This window comes from Apodemus sylvaticus, chromosome 1, assembly GCF_947179515.1.
Source record: "Apodemus sylvaticus chromosome 1, mApoSyl1.1, whole genome shotgun sequence".
In the NCBI taxonomy this organism is placed as follows: domain Eukaryota; kingdom Metazoa; phylum Chordata; class Mammalia; order Rodentia; family Muridae; genus Apodemus; species Apodemus sylvaticus.
In genome coordinates, this window is record NC_067472.1 from 56069011 (window position 1) to 56087930 (window position 18920).

At 52.1% G+C, this 18920-nt stretch overlaps 3 protein-coding genes across 4 annotated transcripts in view; 2 read left to right on the forward strand and 1 right to left on the reverse strand.

Annotated features, from left to right (window-relative positions):
- Positions 1 to 12653, forward strand: part of Fermt3 (FERM domain containing kindlin 3) — a 17017-nt gene extending 4364 nt beyond the window's left edge. Inside the window, exons 6-14 of the mRNA XM_052190876.1 lie at positions 8040 to 8147; positions 8315 to 8449; positions 8538 to 8587; positions 8668 to 8792; positions 8934 to 9040; positions 9159 to 9398; positions 9730 to 9854; positions 11872 to 12013; positions 12135 to 12653. Coding sequence (XP_052046836.1) covers positions 8040 to 8147; positions 8315 to 8449; positions 8538 to 8587; positions 8668 to 8792; positions 8934 to 9040; positions 9159 to 9398; positions 9730 to 9854; positions 11872 to 12013; positions 12135 to 12314 — 1212 coding nt within the window. The 3' untranslated portion in view covers positions 12315 to 12653. The remainder of the gene's footprint in view (positions 1 to 8039; positions 8148 to 8314; positions 8450 to 8537; positions 8588 to 8667; positions 8793 to 8933; positions 9041 to 9158; positions 9399 to 9729; positions 9855 to 11871; positions 12014 to 12134) is intronic.
- Positions 12638 to 15365, reverse strand: Trpt1 (tRNA phosphotransferase 1). Of its 2 annotated transcripts, none has more exons than XM_052190940.1 (7): positions 15166 to 15365; positions 15016 to 15084; positions 14761 to 14842; positions 13497 to 13666; positions 13234 to 13408; positions 13037 to 13093; positions 12638 to 12963 (listed from the first exon to the last, which is right to left on the reverse strand). In XM_052190940.1, the coding sequence occupies exons 2-7, from the start codon at positions 15073 to 15075 to the stop codon at positions 12638 to 12640; spliced, it is 870 nt and encodes a 289-aa protein (XP_052046900.1). In that variant the 5' UTR covers positions 15076 to 15084; positions 15166 to 15365. The 2 variants fall into 2 exon arrangements, with proteins under 2 accessions (XP_052046900.1, XP_052046908.1); XM_052190948.1 differs by having other exon boundaries at positions 12638 to 12732; positions 12853 to 12963; positions 15016 to 15365.
- Positions 15366 to 15454: 89 nt separating this feature from the next.
- On the forward strand, positions 15455 to 18672 carry Nudt22 (nudix hydrolase 22). The gene is made up of 6 exons (XM_052191054.1): positions 15455 to 15544; positions 15805 to 16298; positions 16924 to 17022; positions 17938 to 18035; positions 18167 to 18260; positions 18488 to 18672. Exons 2-6 carry the CDS (start codon positions 15822 to 15824, stop codon positions 18644 to 18646), a joined length of 927 nt encoding a protein of 308 aa, XP_052047014.1. The 5' UTR covers positions 15455 to 15544; positions 15805 to 15821; the 3' UTR covers positions 18647 to 18672.
- Positions 18673 to 18920: the final 248 nt, after the last annotated feature.

Below are 18920 nucleotides of genomic sequence, written 5' to 3' on the forward strand. Positions count from 1 at the left end.
CATATATTCATCTGTGCCTCTGTGTGTTGATCCTACCAGCGCACCACAGGGCCCCCAGTGCCAAGACGGATGGAGACAAGTCTCAGTGCTGTTTCTTTAGGATCTGCCTGCTCTGGGTTCATGGCAGAGACCCATGTAGACAGCCAGAGACAGTGGTGGGCGCCAGGAAGTGCGGTTCTCTAGTGTGGAGAGGGAGGCTGAACCCACAGGGCCTGGCCGGTTGGGAAGGACTTTGCAGGGTGGCCTGGGTGCCTTTTCCTGGGCCTTCCCATCTGTTTTCTCCTTTTAGTTACTTTTAAAATACATATTATTTTGTGTAAGTGTGTTTTCTCTGTATGTAGTGTGTCTGCATAACATTTTTGCCTGGTGTTGATGGAGAGCAGAAAGGGTGTCAGGTCTCCTAGAACTGGAGCTACAGAGGCTTGTGAACCATGTGGGTGCTGGAAACTGGACCTGGGTGCTCTGGAAGAACAGTGAGGAATCTTAACTGCTGAGCCATCTTGCCAGCCCCAATTTTTTTCTTTTTTTCCATTTGAAGTAGAGTCTCAGTAAGTTATTTAAGTTGTGGAGTCTGGCCTTGAACTCATTCTGTAGCCCTGCCAGGCCTTGAGTTTTCAGTCTTCCTGCCTTAGCCCCCTCCCCCGAGTGGCTGGGATTACAGGCCTGCATCTTACTTGTTCACTTGGGCATAGGCATAGTCAATGCTGCTTCCTCTGGGATTGTCTTTCTCTCTCAGATTCTATGCCATATGGGCTCGGGGTGTGCCTCTTCCTGCAGGGGTACCCAGCTCTTTAGCTTCCATTTCTCCTGTCCTCCGCTGTCTGTTGTAAGAACATGAGGGCAGAGGTCATTGTCAATGTCTTCTGTCATTGTCATAGAATTCATGATTCAGTTGGCCTGGTTGCTAGCAAGGCCCAAGGTTCTGCCCATCTCTGCCTTAAGTGCTTTGAGTGCTGGGATTACATGCTGTTGACATGGGTATTGGGATTACAGGCTGTTGACATGGGTATTGGGATTACAGGCTGTTGACATGGGTATTGTGATTACAGGCTGTTGACATGGGTATTGGGATTACAGGCTGTTGACATGGGTATTGGGATTATAGGATGTTGACATGGGTATTGGTATTATAGGATGTTTACATGGGTATTGGGATTACATGCTGTTGACATGGGTATTGGGATTACATGCTGTTGACATGGGTATTGGGATTACAGGCTGTTTACATGGGTATTGGGATTACATGCTGTTGACATGGGTATTGGGATTACAGGCTGTTGACATGGGTATTGGGATTACAGGCTGTTGACATGGGTATTGTGATTACAGGCTGTTGACATGGGTATTGGGATTACAGGCTGTTGACATGGGTATTGGGATTATAGGATGTTGACATGGGTATTGGTATTATAGGATGTTTACATGGGTATTGGGATTACAGGCTGTTGATATGGGTATTGGGATTATAGGCTGTTGACATGGGTATTGGGATTACAGGCTGTTTACATGGATTCTGTAATATGAGCTCTGGTCCTCTCCCCAGTTCCTTCTTCTTTAAAAACTATATTTCTGTTCGAGGCCAGCCTGGTCTACAGAGTGAGTTCCAGGACAGCCAGGAGGACTATACAGAGAAACCCTGTCTTGAAAAAAAAAAAGCAAAAAATCAAAAAAACAAACAAACAAACAAAAAAAACCATATTTCTTTGCCTATTTGTCAGTGTGTGTGTGTGTGTGTGTATGTGGGTGTGTGAGTGTGTGTGTGTGTGTGTGTGAGAGAGAGAGAGAGAGAGAGAGAGAGAGAGGCAGAGACAGAGACAGAGAGTGAGAGATAGAGTTCCTATGTGCTACACACATTGCAAGCATGGAGGTCAGCAGACTGCTTGCAGGAGTTGGTTCTTTCCTTCAACCTGTGAATCCCAGGGATTAAGCTCACATGCCAGGCTTGGCTGCAAGTACCCTGACCCACTGACCCACTGAACTATCTGTTTTGTTTTGTTTTGTTTTTTGAGACAGGGTTTCTCTGTATAACCCTGGCTGTCCTGGAACTCACTCTGTAGACCAGGCTGACCTCAAACTCAGAAATCCTCCTGCCTCTGCTTTCCAAGTGCTGGGATTAAAGGCGTGCACCTCCACTGCCTGGCCCCACTGAACTATCTTGCTGGTCTTTCTAATAAATCAAATTTTATTAACTCATTTATATGATCAGTAAATTGGGCTGGAGAGATGGCTCAGCTGTTAAGAACACTGTGCTCAGCTGGGCGTGGTGGTGCACGCCTTTAATCCCAGCACTTGGGAGGCAGAGGCAGGTGGATTTCTGAGTTCGAGGCCAGCCTGGTCTACAGAGTGAGTTCCAGGACAGCCAGGGCTACACAGAGAAACCCTGTCTCGAAAAAAAACCAAAAAAAAAAAAAAAAAAAAGAATACTGTGCTGTTCCAGAGGTCCTGAGTTCAATTTCCAGCAACCACATGGTGGCTCACAACCATCTGGAATAGGATTTGATGTCCTCTTCTGGGGTGTGTCGAAGACAGCTACAGTGTACTCATATAAATAATAATAAATAAGTAATATTTAAATATGTTCACTAAGTCTATGGCATAAATTTTAGTAACTCAGTACATGGAATAAAATGCATAATATTCAAACCAGGGTAATAGGTATTTTAAATATTTTTAAAGATTTATTTTTACTTTATGTGTTTTTGTGTTGTGCCTGCATATATGTCTGACACACAGTGTGTGCCTGGCACACATGAAGTCCAGAAAAGAGTATTGGACTTTCTAGAACTGGAGTTATAGACAGTTGTGAGCTGCCGTGTGGGCGCTGGGAACTGAATCCAGCCACTCTGAAGAGCAGCCCGGGCTCTTACTGCAGAGCCGTCTCTCCAGCCCTCTGCGCCTTGAGATTGTTCTAAGCAGTCATTACCAAGGATCAGAAATAGTTCCTCGTCTCTAGTTCTCGATGTCTCTGCCATCTGGGCGTCAGTTCTAACCTCCCCCCTTGCTGAAGCAGGGTCTTGTTTCTGTTGCTCAGTGTGTTCCAGAATCGCTGGCCCTCAAGCTTCCAGGCCTGCTTCTGTCTCCCGGCTGCCTGTGGAGGTACTGGTGTTACAGACTGGGTCACCACATATAGCTTTCCCATGTGGGTTCTGGACAGCAAACCTGGGCATCAGGCTTGTGCGGCTGCTGTTTTCAACCCATTGAGCCACTTCCCAAGCCCATATTTATTTATTTAAAAGTGTCACTTTGCTGCTCAGGGGTAATCCTACTGCCTCCGCCTTCTGAATGCTGAGTTTATGGCTATTTGTAAAACAGTTCCTTATCATTTATCTTGGTTTTATTCCCTGATGCTGAATAAGATACTCTGAAAAGAGCAACTCAAAAAAGGGAGGGTTTATTCTAGCTCACAGCTCAAAGTACCTTCCGCCAATTCCGGGGAGCAAGGGCGGGAGCCTGAAGCAGTGGGTCACAGAGCGATGACGGACGGACGGACGGACGAATGCCCCTGCTGCTCAGCTCCAAGCTCCCTCTTTACACAGTCCAGGATCTCCTGCCCCCACAGTTGGTGGGTCTTCTCATATCGATTAACATAAAGTCTCCTGGGTGCTTCTAGTACAGTCAATTTGACAACACTGACGGTCATAGGATTATAAAATCTTGTTTACAGGGCTGGGGCAGAGGCCAGAGGTAGAACAGCTGCTTAGCCTGTGTAAGACCCTGGGGTGATCCACAGCAGCAAACAGATCAAGGACAAAAGTCCTTGTTTGGGGATGGAGTTAAGGTCCTGAGAAACCAGTCTGACCCTCCACAGTTTGCTACTATTCAGTAAGGTCTGGCTACAGCTGCGGGCCTCGTGCAGACTCTGACTGGGGCAGCAGCATCTCCTGCCTGTGTGCTGTGAGCTTTGGCTTCTCCCACCTCCGTGGCCTCTGCCTGCTCTCACTGCCTCTTCTGCTCCTGCCAAGCCTCTGCAGGTCTCCCGCTCAGTCTGTTACTGCTGCCCCCCCTTCCCCCGCCTTGACTTGGATGCCCCTCCCTGCTTCTCCGCCACACTTGCCTGACCTCTGTGCAGTTCACTCCCCTACAAGATGGAACTACATTTTCTCCATCCCCACACATTCTCAGCACTCGCAGCAAAGCTCTTCCCTGCCTCACTCCTCCTTACCCCAGATTCCTAGTCTCTGGAAAAGGTAGATGTGAACAATGTAGGGTTTTATTTTAGTATTTACTTTCTTTCTTATCTATCTACTTATTTAAAAGACTTATTTGTTTGTTTTATGTAAGTACACTGTTGCTGTCTTCAGACACACCAGAAGAGGGCATCGGATTCCATTACAGATGGTTGTGAGCCACCACATAGTTGCTGGGAATTGAACTCATGAAGAACAGCAGACAGTGCTCTTACCTCTGAGCCATTTCTCCAGCCCCTTATGTGTTGCTGTTTTGCCTGTATGCACATCTGTATGAGGGTGTCGGGTCCCCCGGAACTGGAGTCACAGACAGTTGTGAGTTGCTATGTGGGTGCTGGGGAATTGAACCTGAGTTCTTTAGAAGAGCATCCAGTTCTCTTAAACATTGGGCCATTTCTCCAGCAGAGCCTGCAGTCCTAGAACTCACTTACAGTCCAGGTTGGCCCCAAACTAGAAGCAACCTGTCAGCTCTAGCCTCTCAAGTGCTACGCCTGATGGGTGTGCACCACATTTAGTGCTGTGTGAGTTCTGGAGCCTCTATTTGCTAGGCAAGTTCTCTGCCATTCTGCTAAATTCAAGCCTATAACTTAGCTTCTGTATAATGAAGTTCTCTCTCTCTCTCTCTCTCTTTTTCTTTCACTTCCTCCTTCCTTCCTTCTCCCTACCATCAATGGAGTCTTGTTACCTGTGATAGTCTTGAACTTAGGCCAAAGCCATCCTTCTGCCTCAGTGTCTTGGATAGCTGGGATTTCTGTGTGCGTGCCTATTCCATGACCTTCCAGTTTTGCACACAGCTACTGGTTTTCAGAAAGATGAAGCTCGGCTGTCCTGCCCTCCCCTCTCCCCTTCTACACAGCACACACATTTCTAAGAGTCTTACTAATCTAGTGATGTTTATAGTGTTTGGTGAGAGCAACATGGCTATGTCTACAAATAGTAACTTGTATACAGTGTTCTTAGCAGAACCCACAATAGCTGTGTTCATATTTCCTTTCATGGTCAAATTTCTGTGGAGCTGATAGGTGGCATATGTGGTGTGGTGGGTTGAACCCAGGGCCTGCAGGACTGGGCTCCTCCACCAGTGAACTCTATCTGCATACAAGGGAGACTGCAAAGGACTCCCTGGACGTTCCCCAGGGCTGTGACGGCTGCTGGGGTTTGCATAGGAGATCCTAACCCAGGCCTTCCTCCCAATCCCCAGCACAGTCCCACTTTCAGAGCAGGTGGACAAAGCCAGGCCTGGCGGCGGAATCCCAGCCACATAGGGGCTGAAGCTAACTAGCAATCATAGTAATGATAGTTATTATTATCATTATATACATGCATATATAGATCTATTTGTATCTTAGTGGGGTCAAACTATTTTTCCAGTATCTGTGGAGGTGGGACAGAAGAAGCTCTAAGAACGCTGGCCTAACAGCTCAGGTCCTGGCCTGGGAAGAGCAGAGCGCCTTTGCCTAACTACTGCTGTCCCCTGGGCTTTAAGCCATTTTAGGTAACTAGTAATTTCCTGCCCAATGTACATTTTTCTTCCTCTCTCCCTCTCTTTCTCTCTCCCTCCTTCTCTCTGTTGTGTGTGTGTGTGTGTGAGAGAGAGAGAGAGAGAGAGAGAGGGAGAGAGAGAGAGAGAGCAAGAAAGGAGAGAATTACTGTGTCGCCCTGGATAGTTTGTAACTTGCTATTTAGACCATGCTAACTTTGAGCTCACAGAAATCCTCCTGCCTCTGCTGCTTGAGTTTGAATACGGTCATTAAAGGAGTGCAGTACCACACTGTGGTGCAGGCCTTTACCACCAGCACTTGAGAGGCATAAGCAGGTGGATCTCTGTGAGTTTTAAAGCTGTCCTGGTCTAAATGGTGAGTTCGTTCTAGGATAGCCAGAGCTACATAGTGAGACCTTGTCTCAAAAACAGCGACAGCAACAAGAACAACAACATCACGCTCTCACTTTGTACTCCAGGCTATTCTAGGACTCGCTGTGTCACTCAGGCTGGTCTGGAACTTGTGATAATCCTCCTGCCTCAACCTCCCAAATTAGGGGATTACAGGGATAAGCCACCATACCCCTCTAGTTCCAGTCCTTTCCCCCAGAATTATCAGTGTGTGGTTGGTTGAGTCAGGGTTTGAAGCCCACTGGCGCGAGGCTGAATGTATAGCCTGGGACTCTGCGTTCATACATTTCACAGCCTGGGACTCTGCGTTCATACATTTCACAGCCTGGGACTCTGCGTTCATACATTTCACAGCCTGGGACTCTGTGTTCGTCCATTTCACAGCCTGGGACTCTGCGTTCGTCCATTTCAGAGGAGAAAAGCTGGGCCTCGCTGAAGCAGGGCCTCCCCGGTTAACAGCAAAAGTCAGTGGTGGAGGCCCCAGGCCCCAAGCACTTGGCGCTTGGATTCTTTTCCAGCACAGCCACCATGCTGGCCCACAGCATTGCTGTGTAACTGACATGTCACAAGCTCCACCCATCGTGAACAGTTTGGTTTTGGTCATTTTTGTGCATGGTGTACAGCCACCATCACAGCCAGTTTTAAACCGTTTTGCGGTTGCAGAGAATCCTCTAGAATCCTCTAGCGCCCATTCCTAGTTTTCTGCCTTCAACACCCAGCCCAGAGGACCAGCAGGTCCGACCTTCCCCGTGACTTTGATTCACACTTCCCCAGTGACTAATAGAGTCCAGCTCTCTTTTCTCTCAGCCGCCATGTCTGCTGACACTCCTGGCAGTGTCTGTACTGTCTTCCTTACTAATTTGTGGATGTGTTCCATGCACTTTGTATTCCTGGTCAGAGAGAGAACGCGCTCCTGAATCTGCTTCTCCACTCCATGTGTTGTGATGAATTCTCTTGCATTTTGACAGGGTTTCTCTGAGTAACTGTCCTGGAATTCACTCAGACCAGGCTGGACTCAAACTCACAGAGCTCTGCCTGCCTCTGCCTCCCAAGCGCTGGGATTAAGCACATGCGCCACCGCACCCCACTTGCCTTTTGATTCTCTTCTAGTTTGAGACTGTTCTGTTCTGCTATTGCGTTTGTGTGTGTGTGGCAGTCTTACATAGCCCGGGCTGACCTTAGTCACAGATGTTGATCGCCCTGCTTTTCCTTCTGAAGTACTGGATCATGAACAAGCACACTAGGCTCTGCTTCATGCAACACTGGGAATCGAACCAAGGGCTTTGCTCATTCAAAGATGCCTCTCTTCTCTTTGTGTGTGTGTGTTGTTAACGATTCTTTTTCTTTAATTTATTTATTCATTCACTTTACATCCTGATTGCAGCCCTCTCTTTTGGTCCCCCCTTTTTAATGTGAGTCCCCCAAGAACTGGACAGAGAAGGTGGGGCTGTCATTTGTTGTCTGCCTGTGGATCCTGTTCCCTGAGATGTCTTGTCTTGCCTCAGTGGGAGAGGATGTGCCTAGCCCTGCAGTGACTTCATGTGCCAGGGTTGGGGGAGGGTCTCCCTTCTCATTGCCTGCTTGATGTCCTTGCTTTCAGGCCTGGTAGGCCTCAGAGTGTCCCCGCTCCTAGAGTCCTTTCCTTTTCTTCCCTTTGGTGGCCCATTGTCATCCTGTGGGACTCTGCCCTACAGGTCGCTTCCTGGAGGCAATGCTGGAGAGCTTTCCTGCGGCCTGTGTGAGCTACCCCAGTGGAACCTGGCTTCTTTCTACTCTGGGAGCAGTTCCTTTAGGGAGGTCTTCCTCCTCACTTGCTGGTCCTCACAGGAGGCTGGCCTGTAGCTTGTTGCAAGGTAGACCAGAAGCTTATAGAGTGCTGCTGAGCGTGGCCGCCCACGTAGCTGAGCGTGGCCACCCAGTGACTGTGACAAGCTGAGCCTCCCCTTCCCCCACTGCTACAGACAGACCCGGTGCGGCTGACCCAGCTGTATGAGCAGGCCCGCTGGGACTTACTGACAGAGGAGATCGACTGCACTGAGGAAGAGATGATGGTGTTTGCTGCCCTGCAGGTGCCTGGGACCTGGGGCTGATGGGATACAGGGTTAAACGGCCTCCCAGAAGTGGGTCCATTTTCAAAGAAGTCCCTCACTTCTCTTCTCCCCCAGGGTGGTCTTCATAGGTGCTCTGTGGGACAGATGGGCCCCAGACTCAGCTCTAACTAACCATGTGTTCCTAGTACCACATCAACAAACTGACCCTGAGTGGGGATGTGGGTGAGCTGGCCTCTGGGGACCTGGGACTGGATGACCTGGACGCAGCCCTGAACAACCTGGAGGTGAAGCTGAAGGGGTCAGCACCCTCAGACATGCTGGTGAGCAGGGGCTTGGGCCTGGGAATAGGGTTGGGGTCAGGGACAGGAAGGGCATCCCAGGCTCCCTCTGACTTTTCTCCTCCCCCAGGATAGCCTCACCACCATCCCAGAACTCAAGGACCATCTCCGGATCTTCCGGTTAAGTGTAGGGCCTGCCTAGAGAGGGGAGGAGGGGAAAGCAGGGAGGCCAGGGTTCACAAGCTTCCGGCTCTCCTCAGGCCCCGGAAGCTGACCCTGAAGGGCTACCGCCAGCACTGGGTGGTGTTCAAAGACACCACACTGTCGTACTATAAGAGCCAAGATGAAGCGCCGGGGGACCCTATCCAGCAGCTCAACCTCAAGGGTAAGGGATTCAGAGAGCAACTGCTCTCAGCCTGGTTCCTTAGGGCCCTGGCTGGGTACGATCTACCGTGAGGAAGATGTAGGTCGTGAGACTGGCTTTCAGGCGGGCGCCTCTTAGAGAGCCACCTCCTTTTTCTTGCAGGCTGTGAGGTGGTCCCTGATGTCAATGTCTCTGGCCAGAAGTTCTGCATCAAACTCCTGGTACCCTCACCAGAGGGCATGAGTGAGATCTACCTGAGGTGCCAGGATGTAAGCAGGCTGGACCAAGGGGGGACAGGGGTGGGAGGGGCAGGGGTGGGACGGAAATGGCACTCAGGGTAAAAGTGAATACCGCCAGCGCTTACTCGCCACCCTCTCCGTCTTCCAGGAACAGCAGTACGCACAGTGGATGGCTGGCTGCCGACTGGCCTCCAAGGGCCGCACCATGGCAGACAGCAGCTATGCCAGCGAGGTGCAGGCCATTCTGGCCTTCCTCAACCTGCAGCGGTCAGGCGGTAGCAATGGAGGCTCAGGCAACAAACCTCAGGGTCTTGAAGCCTCTGCTGAGGGCCTTAACCCCTATGGCCTTGTGGCTCCCCGATTTCAGCGAAAGTTTAAGGCCAAGCAGGTGCCTGAGGGTGTGGGGATGGGAACCAGCACACTGTCCTATCCACCCTCGACCCCTGGACCTCCAACAGCACATTCTTCCTTAAGGAATTCTTGTGTCCACTCCTTCCTAATCCTGTCATGTCCCAGACTCCAGTCTGGAAGGGTTCCAGGGCCATTGTGGGACCCGATTCAGTCACATCTGTACTTTGGAGGCACTACGATGGCTGCTTTCTCTTGTTCGAGGCCCAGTGTATTGTGCCTTCAGTCAGCAGGGCAGACAGGTGGGAGGAATCTCAGGGACTTTGGCTAAGGTGAAGCCCTGTCAGTCCCTTACTAATATGTCCCTACAGCTCACCCCAAGGATCCTGGAAGCTCACCAGAATGTGGCCCAGCTCTCCCTGACCGAGGCCCAGCTGCGCTTCATCCAGGCCTGGCAATCGTTGCCTGACTTCGGCATCTCCTATGTGATGGTCAGGTAGAATCCCAGTCCTGCCAAGCACTCTCTCTGCTCTCACTTGCTGCCAGATGCAGTGTGCTCATATGCCAAGTGGGCCCTGGACACACAGCCCACGTCTCCCTTCCCTGTGCTGTGGGTACCTCTCCTGGGCCTTCTGTGTACTCTCCAGTGTGCACTGTCAGAGATATGTCCAAGAGACAGAACCCAGGGCAGGCAAGCAGGAGACCCAGGGCTTATCCAGCTGTTCTGGGCTCTTCCCTCTCAGGCCTCGGCCAGCCGTCCTGCAGAATGGCTCCCACAGGAAGGGGTTGTAGGGAGGCCCCTGAGGACTCAGCTCCCAAACTGCAGCGCCATGAAGGGCCTGGTTGATGATGGCATATGCACCGCAGTCATCACCCGGAGATTGACTTAATGGTGCCAAATGCTATTCTGATGCTCCCTGCCGTAGATACACTTGTGCATTTGAGGGTAACCTCAGGTGTTCCTCAGGGGCTGCCCAACTTGTTTTTCTTTTTTACATTTGTTTCAAGGATTTATTTTTATTTTATATGAATACACTGTAGCTGTCTTCAGACACACCAGAAGAGGGAGGGCATCAGATCCCATTTCAGATGGTTGTGAGCCACCATATGGTTGCTGGGAATTGAACTCAGGACCTCTCGAAGAGCAGTCAGTGCTCTTAACTGCTAAGTCATCTTTCCAGCCCTCTTTTTTACATTTTTTAAGATTCAGTTCTGCCAGCTGGTGGTGGCACAAGCCTTAAATCCCAGTCCTTGGGAGACAGAGGCAAATGGATCTCTGAGTACGAGGCCAGCCTGGGCTACAGGGAAAGTTCCAGAATAGCTGGGACGACACAGAGAAATCATTTTGGAAAACAAACAGAAACAAAGGTTTAGTGTATGGTTTTTTTTTTGTTGTTTTTTTGTTTTGTTTTGTTTGTTGTTTTTTGAGACAGGGTTTCTCTGTGTAGTCCTGGCTGTCCTGGAACTCACTCTGTAGACCAGGCTGGCCTCGAACTCAGAAATCCGCCTGCCTCTGCCTCCCAAGTACTGGGATTACAGGCGTGCGCCACCACACCCGGCTTAGTGTATGTTTTTTGATATTTTAGTATATGAATGTTTTGCCTGCATGTGTATGTGTGTATGTCCTGCATACCGTGCCTACAGAGGCCCAGAGGCACCAGATCCTTGGAACTGGAGTTATGAGCCACCGTGTGGGTGCTGGGAACCAAACCTGGGTCTTCTGCAAGTGCTCTTAACTGCTGAGCCATCTCGCCAGCCCCGTTTTCCATAGTCATTGTATTTCTTTATGCACATGTAGAGGTCAGAGAACAACTTACAGGAACTGGTCCTCTCCTTCTGCCATTTGGGTCCTGGGGAGAAACTGAGGTCACCAGGCTTGAAGGTGGCTGAGTCATCTAGCTGTTCCTATTTTTTCTTTATTCATATTTATTTGTGTATGAGTGTATGCATGTGTGTACCTACCACATGTGTCCATGGTGCCCTTGGAGGCCAGAAGGCACTGGAGTTCCCTGGACCTGGAGTTCAGCCTTTCTACCCTGTTTTGGAGACAAGGTCTCATATTGGCCTGGAATCCACAGTAGGCTGGGCGGGCTGGCCAACAAGCCCGAGGGATCGCGAGCACTCGTGGGTCGTTGTGTGTGCAAGGCAGGCGCTTTATTCACTTAGGCATTGCCCCAGCCATTGCTGTTTTTTGAGAAAGAGCTTCTTTTCCTATGTATGGAAATCCGATGTGAACTGCCTCAGCGCCTTGGCAGGGACGACAGCCCCACCTACAGTGCCATACCTGGCTAGCATATGCCCAGGAATAATCCCATTTCTCAAAGAAGGAGCTTAAGGCTAAGAAGCTGGCTGGCTGGCTGGCGGCCTCGGGCTGAGCAGCTGCAGGCCTGGGGGAGGCAGGTGAGGCTGGGCCCCACCTCGGGAGCCCTGCTGCAGTAAACACATGGGCTGTGTTCCAGGGCCCTACAAAGTGTAGCTCTCTCTCGCTCACGCTCTCCCTCCCTGGAAATCAGGTTCAAGGGCAGCAGAAAAGATGAGATCCTGGGCATTGCCAACAACCGACTCATCCGGATTGATCTGGCCGTGGGTGACGTCGTCAAGACCTGGCGCTTCAGCAACATGCGCCAATGGAACGTCAACTGGGACATACGGCAGGTAGGTCCCAAGGGAGGGCGTGGACAGGGACAGGGCTGAGCCAGCTTGGGCCCAACCAGGGCAGGGCAGAGGCTGCTTGCTGGCTGTCCCGCCCACTGGACCTGTGACAACCCACCTGCAGGTGGCCATTGAGTTCGATGAACACATCAATGTGGCCTTCAGCTGTGTGTCTGCTAGCTGCCGCGTCGTGCACGAGTACATCGGGGGCTACATTTTCCTGTCCACGCGAGAGCGGGCCCGAGGGGAGGAGCTGGATGAGGATCTGTTCCTGCAGCTCACTGGAGGCCACGAGGCCTTCTAAGCACAGCCCCTGCTCCTCTCACCACCTCCTGGGCCCCTCCCAAGGCCACACCCACCCGAACACACTGCTCCAGCACTCCTAGCACATACCTGTTGGGCACACTCACTTGTCACCAGGCAGGCCAGGGCCCTCGCTGGGGTAGATGCTACCACCACCCAGCCTAGGGATGATGGGCCCTGAGCCATGCAGAGAACCCCTCTTGCCCTCACCTATATGTGGTCCCTAAGCACACGATGAATGGCAGACATGGATAAGGAACAAGAGATCCTGGTTTGAAGCTGGACTTTCTGTGTCTGTTTCAGTTTTTTTAACAAATAAATATTTTATTGTTGGCTCTTCCTTCTTCCTCCTCTGGAGCTGTGCTTGGGGCTACTCTGAGACTCTGTCTCTTTATGACCAGCCAAGGAGAGAGGCTTTCCTGAGGAAGAGATAAAAGTTGCAAAGAGAAAGGAATGTTTCCTAAGGTGGGAGCCTTCACAGAGCTGGAGGGCAGAAGGGCCCTGGTTCAGGACAGGGCGGGTGGTGGGTTGGTTCTCACTGGTAGGTCGCAGCTGCAGGGCCTCCTTGAAGTACTTGGGAAGCAGGAAGCCTTCAGCATTCCCTGGAGTCAGGATCACCCCATTGGCAGAGCAGAAGAAAGGGATTCCATCTGCTCACAGAGATAGAGATGTGACCGGTGCCCCTCTAACAGACCGGGGAGAGCCTGCAGGGCCCACACTTACCTGAGAGGGCTAGGGGTCCATCGATGAACACCGCCACCTCACAATTTGGACGAATGCCTGCAGGGACAGCAGAATGGGGCCCTTTGGTGGGGTGGGGAGATACTGCCCATGTAAGGCTATGTGGTGGCCATTCATAAAAGAAGCTGTGACCCTTGGTGGGGACCTGGGAAGACAAAATAGGTGATGGTGACACTGACCACTGATGACACCAGGGTCCCCAGGCAGTCCTGAGGCCAAGTGGATGTGTGTTCTTCCTTGGCGTGACAAGCCCTTCAGTAGAATAGATGGCCAGTGCTTCCAGAATGTACCATGGACTAGTGTCAAAGGCAGGGCTTGTGGTGTCTCCAGTGGTATCAGTTCCAATTCAGGGACCTGCGAATAAATGTGTGAATGGCAGCAGTGAGACCCCTTTCATGAACTGGAGCCCCACCTGACTCCCCACCTGCCCCTTGGCACCCACTTGCAGGGAGTGGCCCTGATTGGCCCTGATGAGGGGCCCGGTGCTTGGCTCGCCCGGCTGCATGGTAAAGCGCTGCTTTTCATTGGTATCCACCACGAGCTGCACATCCTCAATTGAGAAGCTGTGGAACTGGGGCAGCTGCAGGAGGGCTTGCAGGGGCACAAAGCCATCTGCAGGTACCCAGGTGGGGGTACACTCAGGAGTCAGGGCTATAGTTAACAGCGAGCCACAGGCAGCTGGAACAAAGGCTAGGCCTGGGAGATCACATGAGCCTCCTTTCTGTGAGTTTCAGGAAGGCTTTCCTTTTGGGGTCTCAGGTTGTTTGTTTTTTTTCTTCCCCCTACTAGACAGGGTTTCTCTGCGTGGGCTGTCCTGGAACTCACTCTGTAGACTAGGCTGCCCTGAACCTCAGAGATCAGTCTGCCTCTGCCTTCTGAGTGCTGGATTAAAGGTGTGACACACACACACACACACACACACACACACACACAGCCCTTGTTTTGTGTTTTTCTGTGCTGGGGATGGAAGCCAGGGCTTTGCCCCAGTTAGGAGAGAGCTCTGCTAAGGAGATGCATTTCCACCCCAGACCTCATTTTAACTTACATGGGAAGGCGATCAGCTTCATGGTGGGCATATTGGCAGATGCCTACAAGCCTAGCACTGGAGAGGTGCAGGCAAAAGAATCAAGAGTTCAAGGGGAAGCTAGCCTAAGCTACATGACATCTTGTCCCACGAGTATCCTTCCTAAGGACCTGGGGCCGGATCCCCAGCACTCACAGGGCACTCCCAACCTCCTGTAATTCCTGTCCTACTGGATGCAGTGCTCTCTTCTGGCCTCTACAAGAACCAAGGATGTGTGTGGTGCAGGCAAAACACTCACGCACGTAAAAAAATAAAAACACTACAAAAAGAAAACAGAACAGCGTATCTGCTTCAGGGAGAGTAACATAGCAAGCACTAAGTATCTGGCCCGGAGTGACCACTCACTAAACATCAGCTGCTTGGGTATGCCCCCCTGTCCATCCTTGGGAAGTGTTTATTGGGCCAGTTGGCTGAAAGGGACATCATGAGGCCCAGCCCAGACAGGGCTTCTCTCTAGGGGATATGAAAGAGGTTGTGGGCCTTGTTTTTCCTGCACATTCGGAGGGTGTGTCCATCTGCGTTCCTCCTGAGGCAATGTTAAGATTTAAAGTCGAGGAGACAGGTTCGTTCCAGTTGCTCCCTGGGCTCCCACCATTGCCCAGTCTCCAGCATGCTTACTTACCAGCTCGCATGGGAAGTCCTAGCTTCAAGGCCCCGTGGCGAAGGGCATAGGACAGAGCCTTAGAGAGCTGCACATTTCGGTCCTGAAAGAGTCAGTGATGGTCTGGGTTTCGGTAGCCAGCCCTGAATGTCCTACTCCTAAGCCAGGCCAGAACAGCTCCTCCTGTGGTGCTGCAGTCTACCCAGCAAGAAGCTAAGGCTCAGAGGCTTTCTTTCTCCCAAGTCCTCTCGTGGGTAAAGCTGGAAAGGTGCGCACCTGTTCCCGGGGTTTATGAGTCCTTCTACCTTCCTGCCTCCTTCCTCCAGGGACGTTCATGACCAGGACCTGTAGGGAGCAGGAGTGTGGGTTCTCCGCCCAGAAAGTTACAGAAAAAGCTCAGGATAAGAACCACATTGCTCATCCCACCCTAGTTCACACAAGGGAACTTGAGGCCCAGCGGGCAAGACTTGCTCAAGGTCACACTGGCAGCCTCGAGGCCCGAGGGATCCGGACCGACCAGACCCTGCGTCCTGAAATCAGATCGCAGCACGGCTGGCTGCCTGGGGCGCGGGGCTGGCTAGCGGGTTGACAAGAAGAGCCAGGCTGGCCAGCGTAGGTCAGGAGCGCTCAGCTGCGGAGGGCGGGATCTGGGCTGGACACGGACTGGCCAATGGGAAGCCACGAAAGAAAGGGGCGGTTACTTCCGCTTGGGGAAAGGGGTGGGCTTTGGGGGCCGGGCCAGCCGCTGAATTTCCGAGATCAAGCTTCCCGACCCTGGCTGTAGATAGGCGTGTACAGGTTGGAGGTACGACACCTGGATTTTGTAGGACTTGAGCGTTTTGGGGACCTAGTGCTGCTGGGTGGTAGGGTTGCCAGAGGCTTTAGGGTCCCCCAAGGCAGCAGGATTCCAGGGCACTTGCTGAGCTCAGTACTCTTGCTGGAATGATGGTCGCAATAAATAGTCAGGGATCTGCAAAGGGGCCGGGGAGCACTCAGTAGTTCTGTGGAAGAGAGGCTCAGCTCGTTTCCTAGAGTCACAGGATGGCCATCTGTGTTCTCTGTCAGAGCTGCCCTGTCAGACTATGGACCCCGAGGTGTCCCTGCTGCTGCTGTGCCCTCTTGGGGGACTGTCCCAGGAGCAGGTAGCAGTGGAGCTGAGTCCAGCTCATGACCGTCGTCCATTGCCCGGAGGAGACAAGACCATCACCGCCATCTGGGAGACTCGGCTACGGGCCCAGCCTTGGATCTTCGATGCTCCCAAGTTCCGCCTTCACTCGGCCACGCTGGTGTCCACCTCACCTGAGCCACAGCTACTCCTGCACCTGGGTCTAACTTCCTACCGGGACTTCCTGGGCACCAACTGGTCCAGCTCAGCCTCCTGGCTGCGACAGCAGGGCGCTGCAGATTGGGGTGACAAGCAAGCCTATCTGGCAGACCCACTGGGGGTGGGTGCGGTACTAGTCACGGCTGATGACTTCCTTGTCTTCCTGCGCCGCTCTCAGCAGGTAGCGGAAGCACCTGGACTGGTGGATGTGCCTGGTGGGCACCCGGAACCTCAGGTGAGATGACTGGCTAGGTTCAAGGGCTCAAAGTCCAAGCACTCCTGGTTCTGGTTTCATCTTTGTGTGTGTGTGTGTGTGTGTGTGTGTGTGTGTTGTTTTGTTTTTTGAGACAGGATTTCTCTGTATAGCCCTGGCTGTCCTGGAACTCACTCTGTAGATCAGGCTGGCCTCGAACTCAGAAATCCGCCTGCCTCTGCCTCCCAAGTGCTGGGGTTACAGGCGTGTACCTCCACCGCCCGGCTTCATCTTCTCCTCCCATGCTGCATGCTCTGCTAGAGGGCTGTCTAGGAGAATGTGTGGTCCAGCTGGGCCCAGCCCAGCCTCTTCACTGCTACTGGGAGGAGACACAGTGCTCACTGGCATCTGGGAGACCCAGCCAAGTCTAAGCTGGAACACAACCTGTGAAAACTAGGGAGCACGGGAGGAGAGACGGAAGGGAAGATGTCTTTTCTTATGCAATCCTTCCCAGCGAGGCTTCTGATTGCTCTATTTGGAATAGGTGGGCCTGGGTTAGGGATTGCCAAGACTCTCACGCCAAGTCTGCCCTAGGCCTCCAAGGCCAGCAAGAGAAAAGCGGTGTGGGAAGCTTTGTAGATGAAGTCTGAGCCTAAACTTTTCACAGGCCCTGTGCTCCAATGGCATCCCCCAGCACAAGGACCTCTCCGGGGAGCTGGTGGTGCGAGAACTCTTCTCCAGTGTCCTACAAGAGATCTGTGATGAGGTAAGCAACAAGGGCCCCAGAGAGCGTGGAGGGTGTGGGTGAGGGTGTAGACTTGGCTAGAAATCCACAGGTCTGGGCCAGAGTGAGTCTGCATGACCCTCGCTGCACTGAGGACGCCTGTGGTGTCAGAGCTGGGCCAGGGTCCCTTCATGCTCAGCTTCGTTTTCCTCACAGTGGAAACAACGAAAACTGTCTCGTCTGTACCCTTGTCTGCTGAAAACGTAATGAGTGAAGAGCCTGTTACTAAGTCAACTTCGCTCGGGTAGAAGGACTTCCCTGAACAATTTGTTCCATTTCTCATCTGTAAAATGAACATACCCAGAACCTGTATTGTGTTATGCGGCCCTTGACCAACAAAACAAAAATGGGAGGGTCACAAGCCATTGAGGATCAGGGATACGCTCACTCGCTTTAGTTGGGTAGATTGTCTAGCACAGCGGTTTTCAACCTTCCTAATGCTGTGATCCTTTAATGCAGTTAGTTCCTCATGTTGTGGTGACGCCCACAGTAAGATTTCCATTGCTACTTCATAACTGTCATTCTGCTACTGTTATGCATCATAATGTAAATATCTGTGTTTTCCAATGGTCTTAGGCAACTCCTGTGAGAGGGTTATTTGACCCCGGACCCCAAAGGGTCACAACCCACAGGTTGAGAAACACTGGCTTAACATGTACAAGCCTGGAGTCTGTACCACGTGAACTAGGTACTGTGATGTATACCTGCAATCCCAGCACTCAGGAGGTAGAGGCAGAAGGATCAGAAATTCAAAGTTATCTTTGCTAAATATTGAGTTTAAGGATAGCCTGGGCTACACAAGGCCCTGTCTCAACAAAAACAAACAGAAACACCAAACCAAACCAACCAAGCTGGCTATTGAGAAATCAGCCTGACAGGTAGGACTCCCTGCCACAGGTGAACCTGCCAGTGCACAGCTTGAGCCAGCCGCTGTTGTTGGGCATCGCTTGCAATGAGACCAGCGCGGGCAGAGCCAGTGCAGAGTTCTATGTTCAGTGAGTGGGCTCTTGGGCACGGGAGCCTGGGTGAGGTGGGTAGGGAAGGAGTGGATGTAAGGCAACTGGAGTTTTGCAGGGGTCCTTTAAGGTGTGGATATCTACCAAGCCACCTTCACGCTCTTGTCTAGGTGCAGCCTGACTTCAGAAGAGGTCAGGAGTTATTACCTGAGTGGGGGACCAGAGGCCCACGAGTCTACGGGAATCATCTTTGTGGAGACACAGGTGTGGATTTGAGGCCTTCTAGGTGTCTGGTTATGGGGGTAAGGATAACTAGGTGAGGGAGAGAACTCCCGGGTCTCCCAGAGTTTCCCCAGGCACAAAGCTTGTCTCCTTCCTGAGGGAAAAGCCCAGAACTGGGACAGTCTAGGGGTACTAAGGCTTGGCAACTCCGGGCACGGGGTCCTGTACGAAGGGAGGCCTGATACCTGGGCCTCATTGATTTCCCACAGAAGGTACAGCGACTGCAGGAGACGGAGATGTGGGCACAGCTCTGCCCCTCTGCTAAAGGCGCCATCCTCCTCTACAATCGTCACCCACCTCTACAGTCCGGGGCTGGGACGTCCCACCCGAGTCATGCTAGCGTCCCAGCCCTAACCCTACAGCACTGAAGACAATAAAAGACTTTATTCTTGTATTCCGTTGCCTTTTGCTGCTTTCTCAGGAGTCTGGGATCCTCTGAGGGAACCCGGGGTGGGTGAGAGGAGCTGAGCACGGTGGCAGAAAGGGAACAAAACAAAAAGCCACAAGGTGCGACCTCTGTGTCCCTGTTGGCTGGGGAATGCGGGCCATGGCGCGGAGAAGGCCCCTCTCCGACCGTGCCTCGCTGCTGACAAGAATGGTGCGGAGCAGGAGGCCGTCCTGGGGGTCAGGCTCTGCCCCACC

What these genes read in the sequence shown, in the direction of transcription:
- Trpt1 (XM_052190940.1), bottom strand. Translation starts at nt 15,075, where the DNA reads ATGAACGTCCCTGGAGGAAGGAGGCAGGAAGGTAGAAGGACTCATAAA. An exon ending in ATCAGGGCCACTCCCTGCAA is followed by an intron (nt 13,409 to 13,496) that starts GTGGGTGCCAAG and finishes ATTTATTCGCAG; the next exon opens with GTCCCTGAATTGGAACTGAT. An exon ending in TGGACCCCTAGCCCTCTCAG is followed by an intron (nt 12,964 to 13,036) that starts GTAAGTGTGGGC and finishes CTCTGTGAGCAG; the next exon opens with ATGGAATCCCTTTCTTCTGC.
- Nudt22 (XM_052191054.1), top strand. Translation starts at nt 15,822, where the DNA reads ATGGACCCCGAGGTGTCCCTGCTGCTGCTGTGCCCTCTTGGGGGACTG. An exon ending in AGTGCAGAGTTCTATGTTCA is followed by an intron (nt 18,036 to 18,166) that starts GTGAGTGGGCTC and finishes GCTCTTGTCTAG; the next exon opens with GTGCAGCCTGACTTCAGAAG. An exon ending in TCATCTTTGTGGAGACACAG is followed by an intron (nt 18,261 to 18,487) that starts GTGTGGATTTGA and finishes GATTTCCCACAG; the next exon opens with AAGGTACAGCGACTGCAGGA.